Source organism: Pristis pectinata, chromosome 3 (assembly GCF_009764475.1).
Source record: "Pristis pectinata isolate sPriPec2 chromosome 3, sPriPec2.1.pri, whole genome shotgun sequence".
Lineage (NCBI taxonomy): Eukaryota > Metazoa > Chordata > Chondrichthyes > Rhinopristiformes > Pristidae > Pristis > Pristis pectinata.
In genome coordinates, this window is record NC_067407.1 from 106858995 (window position 1) to 106881929 (window position 22935).

Genomic DNA, 22935 nt, shown 5'->3' on the forward strand with positions numbered 1-22935 from the left:
ATCCAAATTAAAATGACTAGATTCGGTGCTTATAATGTGGTCTTCCCTGTATGGGAGAAACCAAATGCAGATTGGGTGATTGCTTTGTGTAAGTCTTCCATTCAGTCTGAAGTGGTCAGCGGGAGTTGCTTGTCAAGTTAATTCTCCATCCCATTTGCACCCGACCTTGGCCTTTTGCATTATTCCAATGAATCCCATCATAAGCTCAAAATTGCAATATTATCTTCCATTGAGGGACACTGCAGCCTTCAGGACTTAACATTGAATTCTACAGTTTGAGATAACCAGTCCTTCCAGTTTGTGTCAGGGCTGGCCAGCTTTCATAGAAGGTCATCCTTTTAACTCCTTTCACTTCTGCCAAATCAAAGATCTCATTCTGTGAATGAATCTAACCTATGTCAAAATTAATATAAGCTTCACTTTGCCCTCTCCACAGATGCTCCCAGATTTGCTGAGCATGTCTCTCTTTCCTATTTCAGATTTCCACCAGTGGTACGGCTCCAGTGTTATTTTTCTTTCCAGTCTCCTCTGTTGCCCATTCATCTCCTTTTGTTTACATCTCCAGACAGATCAACTCTTCCCCACCCTCCTTCAGTCAGCACCACCACTTGTATCATAGTCTCTCCTTCTCTCAATCCCATCATGAACATTTCCTTTATTTTCTCCCCCTCCCCTTGTTATCTGCACCATGTTTAATAACTAATTTTACTAGTTCTGATGGAAGGTCCCAACCTGAAATACTACTTTCTCTGCAGGTGCTGCTGAGTATTTCCAACATTTTCTGTTTTGTTTTCATTTTCTTGCTTTTGCACAAGTTTGTTAGATTGATGTAATCTTGATCTTAAGAACTTTGAACTTCATTAGTTAGCAATAACTTCAGGAACAAGCTTGATTCAGACCCAAAAGGGATAGGGTCCCCCTTGTCCTCACATTTCATCCTACCAGCCTATGTAGGATTGGCCTATGTACCACCAGGTCGGATCGGTGGTAAAGAAAGCTAATGCTATGTTGGCATTCATTTCGAGAGGTATAGTGTATAAAAGTAAGGAAGTGTTGATGAGGCTCTACGGGGCACTAGTGAGACCTCATCTGGAATACTGTGCACAGTTTTGGGCCCCATATCTTAGGAAGGATGTGCTGATGTTGGAGAAAGTTCAGACGAGATTTACGAGGATGATTCCCGGAATGAAAGGGCTTACGTATGATGAGCGTTTGTCGGCCCTTGGACTGTACTCACTGGAGTACAGAAGAATGAGAGGGGACCTCATAGAGACATTTAAAATGTTGAAAGGACTGGACAGAGTAGATGTGTCTAGGCTGTTTCCCTTGGTGGGTGAGTCCAGGACCAGAGGGCACAATCTTAGAATTAGAGGGTACAGGTTTAAAACAGAGATGAGGAGAAATTTCTTTAGCCAGAGGGTGGTGAATTTGTTCAATTCCTTGCCAGGTACAGCAGTGGAGGCCAGATCATTGGAGACGTTTAAGGAAGAGATAGATAGATATCTAAATAGTCGGGGTATCAAGGGATATGGGGATAAGGCTGGAAATTAGGATTAGAATAGTTTTATTTTCTTTTTTCCTCCCACCCCCCATTTCTCATTTCTTTTTCTTTTTTCCCTTTTCCTTGGAGCAGACTCGTTGGGCCGAATGGCCTACTTCTGCTCCCCTGAGAAATCATTCTGCGCCACTTCCACCATCTCCAATGGGACCCCGCCACCAAGCATATCTTCCGCTCCGCTCCCCACCCCTTTCTGCCTTTTGCAGGGACCGCTCTCTCCATGATTCCCTAGTTCACTCCTCCTTCCCTACCCATCCCACTCCCATCCTGAGGACTTTCCACTGCACCCGCCATAGGTGCAACACCTGCCCCTACACCACCTCCATCTAGGGACCTAAACAGTCCTTTCGGGTGAGACAGAGATTTACATGCACCTGCCTTAATATCATCTACTACATTCAGTTCTCCAAGTATGGCCTCCTCTACATTGGCAAGACCAAACGCAAACTAGGTGACCGTTTTGCAGAACACCTGCACTCCATCCGTAACCACGATATGCATCTCCCCGTTGTCAGTCACTTCAGCTTCCCCCCCCCCCCCCCCCCCCCCCCACTCCATCACTGATGTGTTAGTTCTCGGCCTCCTCCACTGCCAGAAGTCCAAGCGCAAACTGGAGGTACAACACCTCATTTTCTGTCTTGGAACCTTGCAGCCTAGCAGCATGAATATTGAATTCTCCCACTTTAAGTAATCCCCTCAACCGCCCCCCTCACACCCCAGCCCCAACCATGCTGCTGCTTCCCTTTCCTAGCCTCTATCTTTGTTCTACCCTTTTTCCTCCTTACCTTTTGATCCATCCCACAGTGGATCTGCTCTCCCCGCGCCTGCCTAATACTATCTCTTACCTGCATCTACCTATCACCACCTTGTGCCGCCCCCCCCCCCCACCTCCCCTCTTTTGTCCACTTAGCACTGCTCTGCTTTTCCCTCCTATATATTGAGCTTTCCCTTTTCCTATCTTCAGTCCTGAAGAAGGGTCCTGACCTGAAATGTTGGCTGCCTGTTTTTCTCCACGGATGCCAGGGTTGATTCCTATTGTACTATGTAATGGCACCCAGAAATGCACTAAGATTGCACCGGTCAAGTGGAGCAGGAACTTGTGTCGCCTACTCTGGCTCCCTTACCAAAGGGGTAAATTGGCCATTCCCAGATGTATTAAGGGGCTTCTGCTGCAGTGCATCAGGGCATTGATGGGATATCACAGAGTTTTAATAGATTTTAATAGATAAGACATTGGTATTCTGTATCAAGGGATATTGTGTGTGCCAAGGTTTTGGTTTGGTAAACACTTCTGACTGAAGTGATATTTACTTTGAATGTTTTTGACTCATTGTGAAGTTAAAGTTTGCTTTCAGGAAGATTTGTTTTTCAAACGACTTAATTCAAAATCTGATCAATAAAGGTCCTAATGTTAATTTTACGAAAATATTAAAACCTACTGTGAAGGTGGATTGGCTTTGCTGATCTCCATGACCAACTAGCTGATCTTACAGTAACAGTGACTTGCCCAAAGATCGTGTCTGATATTGACACGGTGGATGCAGACTTCCTTGTTCTCCTTTTAAAAAAGGTTTTATCAGCAACTCAACATTATTTTTGATCTGTCTGAAGCTGCTATTAAATACCCATTTCCTACATTGCAATAGTTATTATGCTTCAAGAAGCACTTCATGTCTGTAACGTTTTTCGTACTCCTTATCAGAGTACGCCAAAGGCACTATATAAATGCATGTTTTAATGTAGTTCAGCGAGTGCAACCAGAACTATCCTGAGTAGGGTGAGAGTAGGCCTTATGACAAATATGTAAAAGCATGGTGCATGTTCTTCTTGCTAGCATCAGTGGAAGAAAAATATTTAATTGAAAATTTTGTTGATTTGTGCATCTGGACTGAAAAATAAGTTGATGTTAGGGATGGCAGTTTGGAAGAACCATTGTACTTTTCAACTCGTTCTTTAGCCTGAGTGGGTTCAATTACTTTTATCCTTTGATAAAGGGGAACACAAATTTATTTGAAGGAATTACCTTTGCTCACTGGTACAACTCATATGCATTGGAAAGTCATAGATTCAAGTCCCTGCGTCCTTCGATTTCCTCCCAAGTCCCTTAATAAGTGGTTCAGTAAGTTAATTGTTCACTATAAATGGCCCTTTTTGTGTCCAGGTGAATGTTAGAATTTATGGGGTGTTGGGAATGTGGGGAGAACATGTAGCAAATCCTGAGGTTTGGATTAAACAAGGCTTAAATGGGAGTAACAGAGTACAAGTTGAAGGTTTCTTCTCGATGATTGGAAGTGGATAGCGATGTATCATAGTCTCCCGTTATGAGACAACTTTTACTTCACTACATACATTGACAGTGGGATAATGTATAGATTTGCAGATTATTACAGGACATGATAAAAACCAGATGGTACAGTGTGTGAGTTGGGAAAAAAGGCAGTTGAAATTCATTCTTTGTAAATGGGAAGTGGTACAATTTTTGGTTAAAGCAGAAGGAAACTGTATATTGTGGAAGAGTAGAGACCTTTTTTTGAAACCAGAACATCCATTGAAAGCAGCATTTCAAGTGAGTATTCACAAAAATGCTGATGAATATTTAGTTTTCCATGAAAAGTTATAGCCTGTAAACCTTGGTAATATATTTGATACCTTTAGTAAGGCCATAAAGGTTGAGGATGAGGTTTTCCCTGCGCCCTTCGATTTCCTCCCAAATCTCTTAATAAGTGGGTCAGTAGGTTAATTGTCCACTATAAATGGCTCTTTTTGTGTCCAGGTGAATGTTGGGAATGTGGGGAGAACGTGTGGCAAAGAAAAATTAGTAGGGGAATGGGATTGCTCTGTGACCCAGTGTAGTCTAGATGGGCTGAAATGACCTCTTATGCTGTAGGAAAAATATGGAATACATGACTTGCAGTTCCATTGGCTCGAGATGGCTGATGAGTCCTCCTACAGGATTTGCAGACTCTGCCACAGGTGGGGCAGATTTTGCTGGACCAGGTGGGTAGCATGGGAGGTGGGTCACTCATTCTGCTGACTCGCAGGGCTTGCACGTGTTGCCTATGAAGCAGTGCCTTTCCAGATGTAGCTCCTGCATTTTAATTGGTCATGGGCCAGGAGTTCCCATGAGTTGGTGAGGATGTTGGATTTTTTTCTAGAAGGGCTTGGGGTCATGTCTGAATCATTTATGTTGTCCTTCCGGGAATCTCTTGTTGTGAGGGAGCATGAACTGGAATGCTTGCTTTGGGAGTCTGGTGTCAGCCATGTGAGTAACTTGGCCATCACTGAGGCTGGCTGTGTGTGATTAGAGCCTCAGTACTGGAGTTGTTGGGCTGGGAGAGGACATTGGTATTAATTCACTTATTCTGTCAATAGATTGGAGAATTTTGTAGAGTTTGTTTTGGGAGTGCTTGCTCTAAGTGGTCCACATTCTCTGAATTGTGCAGGAGGATGGTGATGAATACTGCCCAGTAGACCTGAACAATGTGCCAGGTTTGAAGTCTGGATCTTCAAATATTCTTTTCCTCTGACGGTCGTTAGCTGTACTGGAGCATTAGAGGAAGTTGTGAGTTTCGTCGTCAATATCTACCTCCACTGAGAGGTGGCTCTTGAGATATGGAAAGTGGTCCCTGTTTTCCATGGTTTAATCAGTGATCAGTGTTGTGCAGTGAAAGCTGATTAGTAGTTGCCCATTCTCTCATAGTATGCTGTGAATTAACTAACAATGACCTGGAGCTTAGCCTCTCAGTGTAATGATGCAGGGTGTCATCTGAGTATTATAGTGAGTGACCTTTGTTCGGAAGTAGAGGTTATAGAGGTTGAGCAGTTTCTCATTCGTCCTGTGGATGAGCTCCACTCCAGTGGGACACTTGTTGGATGTGAGGGAGAATATTTTACCAAGAAAGATTGAGAAAATGGATAGACCAATGACATAGCTTTGCTGGACCCCATTCTGCAATAGGATTGGGTCTGTGGTGAGCCTACTAGTTAGAATCAAGGCTTGCTGCCATCATAGAACAGATGTAGAATGGAGACAGATTTCTGAAGCCAGCCAAACTTGAAAAGGATTCTCCATAGTGCCTCTTAGTCGATAGTAACAGTTTTGTAAGGTTAAGAAAGGAGGGGTGTGGTGATTGATGCTCCATGCTGAATTTTTCTTGGAATTGTCACTTGCTGAAGTATGTCCATTATATCTCTTAATGGGCGGTATCTTCACTGAATTGGGGAGCAGTTTTTCAGCCACTTGGGAAGAAGCAGTTATGGAGGACTCGTGCAATGATTTTCCCGTGGCAGACAGTAGTTAATGGAATTAGATTTGGTTCCTTAGAAGGTTTCCCATTTTTAGTGTGGTACAGTGGTGCAGCAGTTAGTACTGCTACCTCGCATCTCCAGGCATCTGTATTCAATTCTTAGATGAGGTGCTGTCTGTGCGGAGTTTGTATGTTCTTCCTGTGACAATGTTGGTTTCCATTGGGTGCTGCCATTTCTTCTCAAATATTAATTGGCTACTGTAAATTACCCCATGGTGGAGGTAAGTGGGGAAAAATTACCTAAAGGGAAGATGATAGGGATGTTTGAGAGAATAAGACCATAAGATAATAAGAGCAGAATTAGGCCATTTGGCCCCATCGAGTCTGTTCCACCATTCAATCATGGCTGATTTTTTTTCAACCCCATTCTCCTGCTTTTTTCCCCATAATCCTTAACTACTTTACCAATCAAGAACCTATCAATCTCTGCCTTAAGTACACCCAATGACTTAGCCTCCACAGCCCTCTGTGGCAACGAATTCCACAGATTCACCACCCTCTAGATGAAGAAATTCCTCTCCATCTCAGTTTTAAAGGGACATTCCTTTTTTCTAAGGCTGTGCCCTTGGATCCCAGACTCTCCCACTACTGGAAACATCCTCTCCACGTCCACTCTGTCCAGGCTTTTCAGTATTTGGTAGGTTTCAATGAGATCCCCCCCAAACCTTCTGAACTCCATCGAGTACAGGCCCAGAGACATTAAACGCTCCTCGTATATTAAGCCTTTCCTTCCCACGATTATTCTTGTGAACCTTCTCTGGACCCTCTCCAGGGCCAGCAGACCCTTCCTTAGATATGGGGCATAAAATAGCTCACTGTATTCCAAATGCATTCTGACTAATGCCTTATAAAGCCTCAGCATTACATTCTTGCTTCTATATTCTAGTCCTCTCTGAATGAATGCTAACATTGTATTTGCCTTCTTTATTACCAACTCAACCTGCAAGTTAACCTTGAGGGAATCCTGAACTGCCAAGTCGTCCCTTGGCACCTCCGATTTCTGAATTTTTTTCCCCCAGTTAGAAGATAGTCTGCACCTTTCTTCCTATCAAAATGCATAACCCCACACATCCCTACACTGTAATCCGTGTGCCACTTCTTTGCCCACTCTCCCAACCTGTCCAAGTCCTCCTGCAGACTCCCTGCCTTTGCAACACTACCTCTTCCTCCACCTATCTTGGTATTGTCTGCAAACTTGGCCACAATACCATCAGTTCCTTCATCTAGATCATTTATGTATAGAGTGAAAGGTTGCGGTCCCGACACTGACGCCTGCAGAATTCCACTAGTCACAGGCTAGAGGCAAAAGGGGAGTGGATCTGATGATTGCTCTGTTGAGAGCCGATATGGACCGCCTTTGTATGTCCTAATGAAATGAAAGTAAAATGGCCATGGTTGTGGTGTGTCTGAAGACTCCTGGCTGTGAATTTGTTTTCCCGTCTGCTACGTTGCAAAACAGAGATGCTGTACAGTATGTCCCAAGGCCTTGTTGTTCTGTAGGCATGTGGCCGATTAACCTCTTGTCAGTCTGGAGTGACCATAGTTGCCATGGCATTAGTTTTTGTTTCCACCCTAATGAAAGGCTGTTGAGGAAAAGAAAGGTTTCAACATCAGATGTAAGATGCAGTCTAGTGCAAGACAATTCAAAAAGGGAAAAATTGGCACTGTTAGAACCTAAAAGGAAGTGGAAGATCTATATTTTAAAAAAAACAAAAAACTGAATGAAAAATGTCAGCCTATGATGTTTGGAGTGATTAGGACACTGCTTGTGCAGTTTTTTCATAAGCAGAACTCCCATAACTGAACAGTTCCTTATAACTGGAGATAAGGAATTAGGAAATTTAGTTTAGCATTAAGTTGTCATATAAAATCAGACCACCTTTAAATGCTAAACTAAATTTCCTAATTCCTTTTCTCCAGAGTTATAAGGAACTGTTCAGTTATGGGAGTTCTGCTTATGAAAAAACTGCACAAGCAGTGTTCTAATATATTCTGAATATTGCCCAACTCCTGCTAAATTACTGTCTTGACTTTGGACTTTTAAGTGTCATATTACTTGAGATTTTAAGTCATTTTACTAATGGGGCTTGTTCTTTGCTTGTATTCTCATTTTTGCAATGTAATTGTACATTATGTAGGAAATTGGGTAAACATCCCTTTTGCCTATAGTCCTGATGCAGCTTTAGTGTGACTCTTGTGTTACTCCATTTCTTTTGCGATTTTTCATGCTCTGTGAAGTGATGGCAGGTACACTATATAATAAATTTTCTTAATATTCTTTAATCTGCACCTTGCGTTGCACTGGCGCTTGGTGAGTCTATTAAAATATTATTAATTAGAGTTTGTTTATTTTGTAATATGACAATTCAGTTCTACCGTCAGCTTTCCTTAGCCATGGTATTGCAGGAGCATGCTATATATAGTTTGTATAATTGTATGTTAAGTACCTGGGTAATGCATTTTTTCAATTTTCCTCCTCCTTTCTGTAAGAATTGATGGCCTCACTTCCCCTCTAGTAATCACTGATTTTCCATTTGTTATGTAAAAGGGCCCTTTTTCTAAACAATTGACTGTAAAAACTACTACAAATGAAGAGGAGGTCCAAATTTTGGATGTGCCTTCTTGTCAAAATTATATACTCTTCATGAATGTTGAATGCCCTAAAAAAAAATTCCAGCCTATTTCAATTCATAGAACTATAGAAAATAGAACATAGACTGCACAGTACAGGAACAAGCTCTTCAGCCCACAATGTCTGTGCCGACCACGATGCCAATTTAAACTACACATCAGCCTGCACGTGGTCTATATCCCTCCATTCCCTGCCTGTTCATGTGCCTGTCTAAATTCCTCTTAAGTGTTGCCATCGTATCTGCTTTCACCACTTTTGCTGGCAGCACATTCCAAGCATCTATCACTCTGGTTTTTTAAAAAAAAATTCACCCTGGAAAAAAGACTCTCGTATCTACCCTGTCATAATTTTATATGCTTCTATTGTGTCTCCCCTCAGCCTCTGACACTCTGGAGAAAACAATTCAAATTTGTCTAACCTCTCCTTGTGGCGAATACTCTCTAATTCAGACAATATCCTGGTGAATTTCTTCTGCATGCTCTTCAAAGGCTCCACATGCTTCCTATGACATAGTGACCCAAACTGCCCACAACACTCCAAACGTGGCTGAACCAAAATTTTATAGAGCTGCAACACGACTTCCCAACTTTTGTACTCGATGCCCCGACTGATGAAGGCAAGTATGCCATATGCCTTCCTTACCTCCCTATGTTGCCACTTTCAGAGAACTATGGTCCTGCACCCCAAGACCCCTCTGTACATCAATGCTCCTAAGGGTCCTGCCATTTACTGTAATAGTTCACAGTACCTACTACTGTGGCATCTTGGCTTTTGGAGTCAAAGAGCAATACAGCACAGATACAGGCCCTTCAGCCCAACAAGTCCATGCTGACTATGGCATCTGTCTCGTCCTAATTTCCTGTGTTCGGTCCATATCCCTCTAAGCCCTGCCCCTCCATGTACCTATCCAAGTGCTGCTTAAATTATACCATTGTACCTGCCCCAACCACTTCCACTGGCAGCTCATTCCATATACTCCCCACCTTTGCGTGGAGAAAGTTGCCCCTCAAGTCCATTTTATATCTTTCCCGTCTCGCCCTAAATCTATGCCCCCTAGTTTTGAACTTGCCAACCCTGGGGAAAATACTGCTACTGTCCACCTTGTCTATGCCCTTCATGATTTTGTGGAATTGCAATCTTGCAGCCCAGGATGAAATAGCTGAGTATCCCCTTTTTAGCTATCATTTGTGTATACATAAATTATTCTTTCAGCTTTTTCTCCACAATCCATTGAAGACGCATGATTTTTCTGCCAGTATGTAGTTATCTATTGATCTTCATGTGTCTTTTCTGATTATACAAAGTGGAAATTTTTTGTCTCATTTATTTGGAAGACTCAATCCACTCTGGCTTAATATCATTTGCAGACCTGCCCAGGTTGAGTTGTTGAGCTTCAGCTGAAATTGAAATGAGAACCATTTGTAAAATGGTTACATAAATGCTTAAAAACAGAAAAAAGCATCTTTTATTCCAAAGTGACGTCTTTATCAGTACAAGTTGAGAAGATCTGCAAAAATGTTGACAGACTAGAAGTACTTGAACTCTGAATGCCATGCAGTACTCCAGTGCGTCTGACATTCTTTACTTAAAATGTTATACTTGCTATCTATTTGAGGGTTATTTTTCGAGGGTCATCAGTTCTTGGCTAGATAATGGAGGTTCAGCCAGACTAGGACAGTGCCTTCCATATCACATTGTTTGGTGGTGACTTATTTGTCATTGTTTACTGTTGCTAATGATGAGTCACCTTACAAACTAACATTCATATCTGACCATCTAGGTTACTTGGATAAAAATATTTATGAAAACAGAATTGTTTTCTAATCTATGCTTGCTGCATGTTGAATCATGTGGACTTAAACCCACTATAGGTTTTGAGAGTTGACCAGGCTAGTGCAAACATGTGCTGGATGAATGAAAATTTAACCACTGATGTAACTTCCAGGTATTGAATATTTGAACTCTCCAGCCTGGTAATATTTCACTGGCAGATTTCTCACTCAACCCCATCAAGTCTGCTTGCTTTCTGGCCATAGTTTCTGGCAGGTTTCCAAAATTCTAGTTAAAGCAGGTGTGTACTTAAAGGGGGGAGGGGGGGGACTTCATTTTTGTTCTAGTGTTTTTTGGGTACTACAACCTGAAGTAAATTAATAGTAACTCTCGAGGTTCTCTGTTTAATGGAGGTTATAATGCAAGAAATGATTGGAGGGATTGGGAGAAATTTTCAAGTGAGAGAAGATTTGTCAAGCCTGGAGAAAGATTGCTGACATGTCCAGTTCCAGCTGTTTATTTGATCCATTGCAGGAAACTCATTACTGGCCTGACAATGGCAACACAAGTGAGTCTGGCACTTCATTTCTCCACCTCTTTCAAAAACACCTTTTAATTTCCTTTGTCAGCACACTGACAAATTCCCTCCAATGCATAGCATCTTTTGCCACTCATCTCATAGGCATAATGTAACATTCAGATTGCAAAGCGCTCTCTTGCTTCCTGCCTCATACGGGATCAGGAAGTCATGTCTTGACCAATTTGACAATAGTTTCCCATTCAACAACACTTCCTCTTGCTTTCTCCCACATAGCACCTGCAATCTAAGTAGAAGTTATACATGTGCAGGCATTTTTTTGGGACCTGCACATTAGCTCTTGGCATCTCATTCTGCAGAAAAGAACTGAACAAAATTGGAGACTTAGGAAGCAAAGAGAGAAAAGCCTGAGCTAAAGCTCTCAAAAATTAGTGACTCCTCAAGTAAATGACTCTTCAGTTGGTGCATATGTAAAGTTAAACAGACCAGGGTCTCTATTATTTAAAATGAATAGCTTCCGGTCTAGATCTATGCATTCAGAATGATTTATGAGGCTAATATGGAAATCACAGACTCATTCACAGTTGGCACAGGAAGTGCCTGACATGACGGGTGGTAGTTTTTAAGTCATTCACTTTAAAATATTTAGGATGTTACATGATATAATATTGGGGATTTGTAAAGATGCTGGAAAAGCTAAAATGCTCCTTTTTTTTTAAAACAAAATAAAAGTCAACCACTATACATTGGAGCTGGATTCTAAGGTTACAATACCAGTTTGGGTACGTAACAGCACACACAGTAACCACCTTTATTTCAAATTCTGGGTGTACCATTTACCACAAAAGATATTGGGAGGGAATATTAACTACCTCTGTAGGTTAAACCCATTCCAACTAGAAACTTTCCTATAATGAAAGTTAGACTGAAAGAACTCACGTAGAATAGTTGAAGTATTTAAGGCTGGTGTGCTTTATAGAAAAGGGGCTATGAAAATGTGAGGAGAGGGAAAGATCAAGCTGGGTTTGTATAAAGGACTAAGAGCTTGGTAAGTTGGGAGAAGGGTAGGAGCTGACAATAATACCAGAGTCCAGAGAGAAGCTTATACCTGCAAGTAGTTATCCAAGGCAGAAAGCTTGTGTGGTCAAAAATTGAGTCAAGAAAGGACTAAAGAAACAATCAATGAATTACATGGAAGAAAGTAGTTTGAAGTCCAAGGTAGGATGTTGGAAGCTGGTATTCTGGTGTTAAGACTGAATGGTCAGCCCAGGGGTGGGAGGGATTAAGTGGAAGATCTCTATTTCGGAAACAACTATTTAACTTCTTACACCAGCCTTCAGAGGGGTGGTTAAAGGCTGTGGTAATGATGGAAAGGAAGAGTTTATAATTTCTCTTGTCTAGGAGACTGCGCTTGATCTCTCCTTGCTACAGTCTTTAGTTTGTTCACTTAACAGCTATAGATTATCATTTAAAACTCCTGATGATATGCAGAATTCAGAAGTGTTAGTTCTGTGAGCTGTAGGTGCTCAGCAGAAGTAGTCATATTTCTCAGATTTAGTGGTGGTTATCTTATTGTAAGCATTTGATGGGACAAAGAGTAAAAATTCTATCTTGGAATCTGATAGAGTCCTTTAGTCTGTATTTAGTTTCATTCTGGTTTCTATGCTGAATGAAGACATACTGGAACCAAAATTTGATGATGATGTGTTTTGAATTGTATTCAAGAGGATAAATACTGGGAGAGCACATTCAGGTCAAGGTATCAGGATTTCAACCATGGTATTCTAACTTATGAATAATTTCCAAGTTATGTAAACTCTGTCCTATCCAAATGAGTGTTCCATTTTTTTATAATTCCACTCTATAGTTTATGCAGCAAACATTAACAGAGCCATATTTGCAACCCTCACTGCCTGTCAGTTCAAACCTGTTCACTTATTATGACATTTGTATATGTCGTTTAGCAACAGTAAATTCTATATTAGCATCTCTACTAGAAGGAATACTCTTGATGCAAACATGCTACATTGAATAAGATGTATATAATTCTCCCCAATACCTTGCGTCCAACATCTCATTTTATTGAATCAATAGTTATTCTGCAGTTAGATTTACTGAAAAGTCAGCTTCTGCATATAGGATTTCCCTGTCAGAACATGATTTATCATTTTAACATTCATTGAAATGCTTAACATGTATGAGGAAAAATTGCAGTCTGCTCAGTCTGTACAATGCAGGAATGGCTGGGTCTGAAGCTCCAGTTGGTGGACTCATACATGGGTAGGAAGATCTCTTCACTGAACTGTCATCAAAAGAGTGCATGAATTGGTTCTTGAATTTGCTGCAAAAAACTCACTAGATATGAAATTAAATTTCTATAATGCTCAAAAGCTTGAAATGTGTAATTTATGCCTACTTTTGTTTTAATGTTTAATATTATGTCTTGCATCTATTTAAGAATGAACTTAGCTTTGTACTTGTGGGGTGTTGTAACTGTTTAAAAACATAAACAATTGGTTATGAATAAAGTACAAACAGATTGGACTTTGTTCAACCACATCACGGTCAAGACTGATGGGGTCAGAATGACTGTCACCATCTGTTTAAATATTGGGTATTTTACCTGCAGTAAAAAAACTGTTAGTTCATTTCATTCAGTAATGAGAACAACGTGAACTGAAGTTGAGGATCGTCACCAATTGAAAAAATCCTTTGTAGACAATTAATTTTCTTAAAGCTTTTACTGTTTGTCTCCATGTTATTATTTAACTGGTCTTGAAACAACAAAGAAAAAATGTCCAGGGGATTCCCATTAATAGAAGACCTGTCTTTTATAATAATTTTATTATGAAATTGAGAGCCTCTTTCACACTGTGACTTCAGTTTAAAATTTCTGTACATGGTGCAGCAGATAGTGCTGCTGACTTGCAGCTCTGGTGACCTGGGTTCAGTCCTGACCTTGGTAACGTCCATGCAGAGTTTGTACATTATCCCTGTAACTGCATGGGTTTCTTCCCACGTACTCCAGTTTCCTCCCACATCCCAAAGATGTACTGATGAGTTAATTGACCTCTCTAAAATACCACTTAGTGCAGGTAATAACAAAAAAAATCATGAAAAAATGTTGATGAACATGTGAGAGTGATTAAGTTGCAGAGTTACAGCGAAACATAAAAGGGAAATGAGACTGGTAGGATTGCTCTACTGGGAGCCAGAAAATGGACCAGATGGGCTGAATGGCATAAGTCATGATCAGTTTAAATTTGTAGAATCATACAGCACAGGAATGGGCCCTTTGGCCCTCCATGTCGATGCCGACCATTTTCCCAATCTGTACCAATCCCATTTTCCTGCATTAGGCCCAGATCCCTCAATCCCTTTCCTATCTAATTACATGTCCAAATGCATTTTAAATTTTGCACTTGTACCTGCCTCTACCACCACCTCTGGCAGCTTGTTCCAGATATTCACCACCCTCTGTGTGGGGAAAAACTTACCCACCAGATTCTCCTTTGGACTCCTCTGCTCTGGGAAGAAGACTGCCCACCCCCCCCCCAATAATGGTGTAAACTTTTATACGGTCACCCTTCAATTTCCTGTGTTCCAGTTAGAATAAACTCAGCCTATTTAACCTCTCCTTATAGTTACCTGCCCAATAAATCCCAGGGATTATAATTCCCAGGCCATTCTAAAAAAACTGAAATCAGATAACTAATGTCAAGAAGTCATCTGTGATTCTAGTGTACTATCTGCTCTCTATCATATTCAACTGTTGTATTTGCTCTGCCTTTCTCCTCCAGATCATCTCAGGTGCACTGACTTCACTAAATTCATTCTTGTTCATAGCTGGAACCTGTCTAGTGGTGGCTTCACTTGCAGTTGCTGCTCTGGAATCCCACAAAGCTTTATTCTTGGCATCAATATTTCTCAACTTTCTCTATTTCCCTTCCCGGTGCTGCCACGTTCTCAAACCCTTTATTCTACCTCTTCTGTTATCATCACTTCAGCATTTCTGTTTGCACTACTATACTTTGCACCACTCCATTGTTTTTGCACCCATTGCTGTATTTACTATTACCATGTACACTGTTTACTCTGTGAGCTTTACCCAAGCAAGGAATTTCATTGCACTCAGAATTGTATACTGACTAACTATCCTTTGGTAATGCCAGATCAGACAATAGTGTAGCGGTTAGCGTAACGCTATTACAGCGCCAGTGACCTGGGTTCAATTCTGGCCACTGTCTGTAAGGAGTTTATATGTTCTCCCTGTGACTGCGTGAGTTTCCTCTGGGTTCCTCCCACGTTCCAAAGAAGTTGTGGGCATGCTATGTTGGCGCCAGAAGTGTGGTGACACTTGCGGGCTGCCCCCAGAATACTACGCAAAAAGATGCATTTCACTGTGTGTTTTGATGTCCATGTGACTAATAAAGATATCATATATTATATGATAGATGCACGTTGATGACATCCAGCTCTGACACTCCTCCATCCCTCCTCGGTTCCTTCCTCTGTCTCAATTATTAGACTGCTGGTCTAATATCCACTCTCGGATTGATTGTGATTTTTTTTTGACGCAACTAAGAATTAGAATGACCAGCACCACCATTTTGATTACTACCACAGACTGCAATACATTCAATTCCATTCCCAACCACCATTCCAGATCCAGACACTTTACAATCTATTGTCTTTTTTGACCACAAGCCAAGGTTCCACCACACATCCTTCCCATCACAAAGACTGGCAGCTTCCACTTTTGTGTTTGTATTACTATCTCTGTTTCAGATTGCTTTTGCCAACAACCTCATCTTTGGCTCAGGTACCACGTGATCATTTTAGTGCAGCTGAAGCATTTTAGGACCATGTGTAAAGCCCTTTATAAATACAAGTTCTCTCTGTTCCTCTCGCTTTTCCCCCAACCCCATCTCCATTTTTTAAAAAAAAGCTTTGAACACAACAGAACTTCACAAAGTGTTGATTTATTTTCTAATAATACTAAAATTCACAAATACAACAGCGTTTTTTTTAGTTCTTTGAAAAATTGTTGTGGGCTTTTTTTCTTTAATAGGCGCTGTGCTTGTAGATGTGGTATTCCAACAATGAGGTTGGATGGATAACTTGGGAATTTTAACGAATGATTAAGCGTGTTTGTACATATGCCCAGTGTAGCCTGGTGAAACTGCTCCCATGATATTTGCTGCTCTTGTATGTGGTAAGGGCTGGATAATATCATTACAGTAAACTGGTAATGCGGTAATTAAATATTGACACCTGAAGTTGATGGTGGGGACGCAACAGTCTTTTCATTAAAAGTCGGGGAAAATGTTTGAGATTTTTCTTATTTAATGTGCTGTTGGACTGATATTTAGGTGGCACACATTCTGGAGGGCACGCTCTCTGTCCATTGCAGGAGGAATAACATTATTTTGGTATTAAATAATTGCAGTTGCAAAAGAAATATGTGTTGCTTTTGCCTCTCTGAATTAGTAAAGAGAAATCTCCCAACATTTCTTTTCTCCTACAGGGTCTATCCTATTAAAGACGTCCCTGTCGAGAGTGAGGCACTAACCAGCTGGCTCTACCAGCGGTTTGTAGAAAAAGAGGAACTCCTGGCACACTTTTATGAAACAGGTAAGGTTTTCACAGTTGCTCCAGATGTGTAATTTTGACCTTTTTTTTTTGGAGGCATGAATTTTGGTATCAATTCCTTATAACTAGACCCTTAAGCCTGGGCATAATTAGTTGTCCTTTCCTGCACCTTTCTAATACTCATCATGTGGAATAGGAACTAGATGTATAACTGCCAGGTGTGACAAAGCTTTTGTTGTATTGATATTTCAACATTGTATTGTCATTGCCATAACAAACTGAAGCGCTCATTGTCTTGCAAGTAGCATGTAGACGTTGACTTAAGCCCTAGGTTCAGTAACCTTTAGCCAGCACCCATGCACATTGATTTTTTTTAGTGTTCCTGTCTTAAACATTACTTAGCCACATTAAAGGTCATCAATGTACAGGACTATTGTCCAAAATTTACTTATTCCATTTTCTCTTAAGGGTTCAGCCGTTCACTGAATGTTATTGCCATTTTAAAAACAAAGGAAAACAGCAACTTTCCTTTTGGAATTTGTAGTATTCCGTGTGAACTACACCCCTAAATTGAATATTGAAGTTTTAAATAATGCTACTTTTGAAATAATTTTAAATACATCTTCTGGAACAAAAAGACATACCTTGACTATGATTTTATTCATTTATTGGATGAAGATGTTAGCAACAAAGGTACCATTTCATTGCCCATACCTGACTTCCCTTGAGAAGCTGGAGGCGAACTGTCTCTTGTAGCGGTCCTTTTAGTGGAGATATCCACTCAGTGGTACGGAGGTCGAAGATTAAATCCAACAGCAATGAATGAGCAACCTTGTGTTGCCGAGGCAAGATGTGTGCAACTTGGAGGGAACCTGCTGGAGATGGTATGCCCATGCGTCTGCTACCTTAGTCTTTGGTGGGAGAGATTGCAGGTAGTGAGCTGCTTGTCAAGTAACTTAACAGCATGGTGCACACTTTAGTCAACGTGTACTAGTGGTGGAGGGAGTGAATGTTTAGTATGGAGTTGCTGTCAAGTGGGCTGCTTTTCCTGAGGTTCTTGAACGTATTGGAGCTAGGAAGGTGGATGGTATTTCATCAAATTCCTAATATTTGCCTTGTTCTTAGTAGAAGGGCTTTAGGAAGTTGGAAGATGAGCAACATGCCACAGGAAACACAACCTATGATCCCTTTGGTAGTCGCAATTAAGTTTCTGGTCAATGATGTCATCCAGGGTATCAAGAGTAGGGACTTGGGAATGGTAATGCTCTTGTCAAGAGCAGGTGGTTGGACTTTCTTGTTAGAGATGGTCATTGCCTGGCAATTAGGTGGCATGAGTATTACCTACAACTTATCAGCCCCTTCCTGAATGTTGTTGAGATCTTGCAGTCTACAGGCATGGGTTCATTTTGAGAAGTTGTGAATGAAATCGAGTGTTATTCAATCACCAGTAACCATCACTATTTCTGACCTTTACAATGAAAGAAAACTCGTTAATGAAGCGCTTGCAAGGGTTGGGCTTAGGACATCACTCGCATGCCCTACTACAGCATTGTCCTGAGCATGGGATCATTGACCTCCAACAAGCATTTTTGGTTGTTCTAAAAAAAATGTCTTCCCTTCAATACCCATTGATTTCACTTTTAACAGTGAGTCTTGGTGCCACACTTGGTCAAATGCTGCCTTGATATCACGGACAACCGCTTTTCCCTCCACCTTTGGAATCCGCTCTTTGGTCCATATTTGAACTAGGGATGTATTGTGGTATAGAGTAAAGTGCCAAGGTAGAAACAAAATGGAGTATTGATGATCAGATTGGTGAGTTGTCTTCCTCCTTTGCCAGTTCCTCAGGACCATGGATGACTTGCTTCACACTAGCTTTGTGGATTCTGAGGTGGTTGATGAGACCAGAGTGGGAACCACAGACTCTTCCACAGATGGGGAAGGAAGGGTGGGCAGTTTGCAGGGTCGTGCAGTCCCTCAGCTGCTCGCACATGGCTTTTGTGCGTTCCTCATGCATGGACCTGGGGACTACTCCAAATGCTGCTCCTCCATTTTGAGCTATCTCAGGCCAGAGATTCTCAGGAGGAAGTGGGGATGTCACATTTCTTCAAGGAGACTTTGAGCACATTCCTCTGTCCACCTGGGTAGCCTGTTTCCATGGAAGAACTTGGAATGGAGTCCCTGTTTCTGGAGTGTTGTGTTAGGCATGTGAATGACATAGCTTGTCCATTGTAGCATATTGAGTGTAACTAGAGCCTCCCTGCTGGGGACATTTACCTGGGAAAGAACATTGATCTAAGTTTGCTTATCCATCCAGTGAACTAAGGATTCTTGTAGAAACAGCATTAGTGGTATCTATGCAGTGCTGCTATAAGTCATCCATATCTCAGAAGCATACAGGAAGGTAGGGATCTCTATTGTTCAGTAGACCAAGTGTTTTGTGCCAGGATAAGGTCTTGATCTTTGAACATCCTTTTCCTCAATCATCTAAAGACTGTGGTGTATTGAAGGCGCTGGTGAATTTCATCTTCAATATCTGCCTTCTACAGGAAATGTCTTGAGCAAAAGGACCAGCTCCTGAGAAGTGAGAACTGGTCCTTATTTTCCAGGGTGTCTCCTTGAGCCTTTATTGTCAGAGGGCAAGGTGGTGCAGCTGGTACAGGTTGGAAGAGGAGCTTTTGTCTTATGACCCAACCTCTTGTTTGCTTTAGTGAACAAGTTGACAATGGCTTGGAGCTCGGCCTCAAAATGCACACAAGTCCTGGGGACCTGGGTGCGAGTCCCACCACAGCAGATAGTGATTATATTTGAATTCTGGAATTAAAAAGTCTAATGATGACCATGAAAACAATTGACCATTAGGGGAGGAAATCTGCTGTCCTTATCTGGTCTGGCTTGCATGTGACTCCTGACCCACAGCAATGTGGTTGATTCTTAACTGCTCTCTGAAATAGCCTAGCAAGCCACTCAATTGTAATAAACTGCTAGAAAGTCACAAGGAACTAAAACCAGACAGATCACCCAGAATCAACCTAGGCACCAGAAATGACAATGGCAAAAACTCAACCATTTATCTATCATGAGGTCTGAATTAAATTGGCTAAATACTGGCTTTTATGACGTGGGGATCTTGGAAAGAACTTGAATCGGATAATCGACCTTGCACTTACAGGTTTTGCCTCCTCTTTGGCAGAAGGAAGGAATGTTGGCTGTTGAAATGCATTATTCATTAGATAAAAGTTAAATGAAGAATGCCTTTATTTACCATGTTATTAAAGGAACTAATTTTTTTTATATATTTGCAGGAGCATTCCCACCTACCAAAGGTCAAACAGTGGCGACTTCCAGACCGATGGTCCTTGACTCATTCTGGCTCTTCCTAGTACAACTAATGGGATTTCTTTCTGGCTACATGTGGTATAATGTTCTGCACTATTTGTATCACTGCTTGGGGCTCTAGGAGTCTTGAGAACTAAAACATTGAATTAGGATATGAACTCCAGTGTTTGTGTCAGTATCCATGCGTGAATACAATTGTTTCTTGAAAGATGATAAAAAGAGAAGAATGGATTCATTCCCTGCCATTTTGATTGAGATTTTTAGACTCCAATCTAAAATATTAATTCAGATCATCAAGTCTACGACCTGATGTTAAGGGTTCTGACGTGTTTACGTGCTCGTTAAGCATCCACACTGTTTAATTATGCTGCATATCTACAGATGCCCTCTTCTAGAGGGAGAATGCTGGAGTACTTCAAATTATTGCAGTATACACCACATCCTTCACCGTTGCTTCAGATGACAAAGTTGCCCAGAGATGAATCTCGATAGAAGAAGCCCACATCTACCTATTCCAGGTTAAAATTATACTAATGAGAAACTTGTCAGAGCTGCCACAATTTTGTATGGTATTGGCAGAGAGCAGTGTTTGTCTCCCTCAGCAGTTATTCAATATATTTTGTTTTGTGATTCATTAAAAGGCCACTTCTAAAGCATGGCCTAAAGCACCTAAAATTCTAGTGATTTGCAGGTCATTAATTGTCAATGACATTTATATAGATACCGGTAAAGTAGTTATGAAAGCAGAAATAACATGTTTCAGCCTAGTTCTAGTATGTACAATGCAGTACATCTGAGTACAGTTTAGTTGAAATGACCAAATACAGTGATGCAGCCAATCATGTAGTATTTTGCACTCGGTAAGAAGCTGCTAGTTGTAGTTAGTAAAGAATGATTACAGCAGTCATGTTACAGAATAGCCAGGCTGTTACAGAGCACTGAATGAATGTTATAAAAGACTTGACATAATGGACTAGAAACAGTAAAAAAAAAGTTTACAAGCTAGTTGGAAGTACAGGTCATCTGATTAACTTTTACTCTGCTCCTTTATTAAACTCAGAGATTCTGGCTGCATCTTTTATTGTACGCATTCTACTGTTTATTCAAATTGTGTGGGTATTACTGATGGATTTTATGCTATGATGCAAACAATTTTTAATCTTGTCCATTAATCGGAGTCTGAAGAGGTTTCAGCAGGAATACTTGTGGCTGTTCCAACTTGTTGTTTGGAAGTTATGACTTGATTTTCAAAAGATAAGACAAAAACATAGTGTTCAGATTTGTCTAATTTACTTTTAATTCAGTGTTAATTTTCAATTAATGGGCTTATGGCCAAGACGTTCAGACAAACATTTTACTGCCTGTCATTGGATTCTGCCACCAATGACGAGTTCTGTTGTTCCCAAAGGCAATTCAGATCAGAAAAAGTAGCTCACTTTGGAAAAAGGGAAATGCATTACAATGTATTTGTATGTTTGAAGTCGGAAGGTAGACACACTGGTTTAGTTAGATAGCGTACATGTTAGATTAACATATTCCATGTTTTAAAAGTGTAATCATTTCAGCCATCACACTGGCAAAAGAATTGTTAATTGGCATTTTTTATGAATTCCAGTCAGATATTAAGGAAATGTATATGCTTAAGCTCTTCTTCCTGCCTGGGTTCTATTTAGGAGCCTGGGAGCTATCTATGCTCATATACATTTCTGGGAACATATAGTGAACTGTTGAACTGTGGCTTGTTTCTTTATCTACCCCTTTCCATGCAGAGTGTGCCACTGGATAAGGTTGGTACTGTTTTGGCTGAAGGGCTGTGGAGCAATTGATGGCTCTCTCAACTTTTTACCGGGGAATTAGAAACCATGAAGGCAACACTCGTCAAAAGAAAGAAATGCCCTGTTTCAATAAGCCAGCAGTTTTAAACTACTATTTGGTAACAGGGCAGCATGTGAATTGTAAATGAGTATGGATTATGAAGCAAAATTTTAATTCGGAATTTTGAACAAACTGCTTTACTTTGAAACCAGAAACTCAACAAGATGAGAAACAGTTATGCTAATTAAGCATGGTATAGAATAGTTTTAAAAAAATATAGAATATGCGCAGCAGATGGTGATTTGTTGACCTCGTTTTTTTTAATTGCAATGCGTAAAATGACAAAATGATGTAATTACCTTTCTTTCCAATATTCCTTATCCTCTGTAAGGAGGCAATTTGTAACTTAGGTTTAAACACTGTCATAAGCAAGTTGGCTCTTGGTTACATCTAAACACAAAGCAAAACAATATTGAATTGAAATTGTGTGGTCAGAGTGTATGGGCCTCGCTCGTATACTTCAGATTCAGTGTTATGTTGTTCCTTGGGCTAGTCTGAATTTTTTTTTCTTTCAATCAGATGCACATTTTGGATTGTAAAGGTGCAGTATGAGCCTACAGATAACAGAAATAAAATGTTGCTGAGATCTGCAGGTATCACTGTACTGTTAATCTTATGATTTTGGGAACATCAACACAAATGCTAAAATAACATCAGTGAGTCTAACTTGCTGAATAATTTTCTCTATATATGGGCTATTGTATATGTGGTGTGAGGTTCCATCACGTTCTGCTATTTTTAAATTGTTCTCAAATATCAAGTTTCCTGTTTTAATAAATAGAAAAAAAGTTTATATTTGTTTTTTTTTAATGCATCTGTAATGTCTAGCTTGGTGGCATATATAGATTTTAGTTTAGAAGCAGTTCTGCCATTAATTTAAAATTTACTGTGGAAATCTTTAATGGAATTGCACCAAATACAATCCCAGTTGGATGCTGTTTCTCAGCAACAAGACTGCATCAAAAGACAATGGTACAATTAAATAAGGTGAAAGCTAAAGGGTACAGAAAACATTCTGACACCTCACCTGCATCAACCTTGAATGAACCTTCTTACTTTAGTTTTTGTATGCCAAGTACCACATCACGTGCACATTAATCATTCAGCTCACTTCATCCTATAAATTTGCAATTGCCCAATGTTGGGTAATGTAGACTCGTATCTAACTTAAAAACACTCAAACTTGAACAGAATAGACTCTGCCTGCTCTCGCCCCTAATGTAAAAACAATAAATAAGTACTAGAAGTGAGTCAGGCAGCATCCATGGAGGTAGGAAAGAAGTTAACATTTCGGTTCAGCAATCTATCAGAACAAATCTTTAGT

General features: G+C 40.5%; 1 protein-coding gene across 3 annotated transcripts in view; it reads left to right on the top strand.

Annotated features, from left to right (window-relative positions):
- Nucleotides 1-22404, top strand: part of lpgat1 (lysophosphatidylglycerol acyltransferase 1) — a 57363-nt gene extending 34959 nt beyond the window's left edge. For all 3 annotated transcript variants that reach the window (XM_052010895.1, XM_052010896.1, XM_052010893.1), the window contains exons 8-9: nucleotides 16333-16439; nucleotides 19703-22404. In XM_052010895.1, the coding sequence (XP_051866855.1) occupies nucleotides 16333-16439; nucleotides 19703-19857 (262 nt within the window). In that variant the 3' untranslated portion in view covers nucleotides 19858-22404. The remainder of the gene's footprint in view (nucleotides 1-16332; nucleotides 16440-19702) is intronic.
- Nucleotides 22405-22935: the final 531 nt, after the last annotated feature.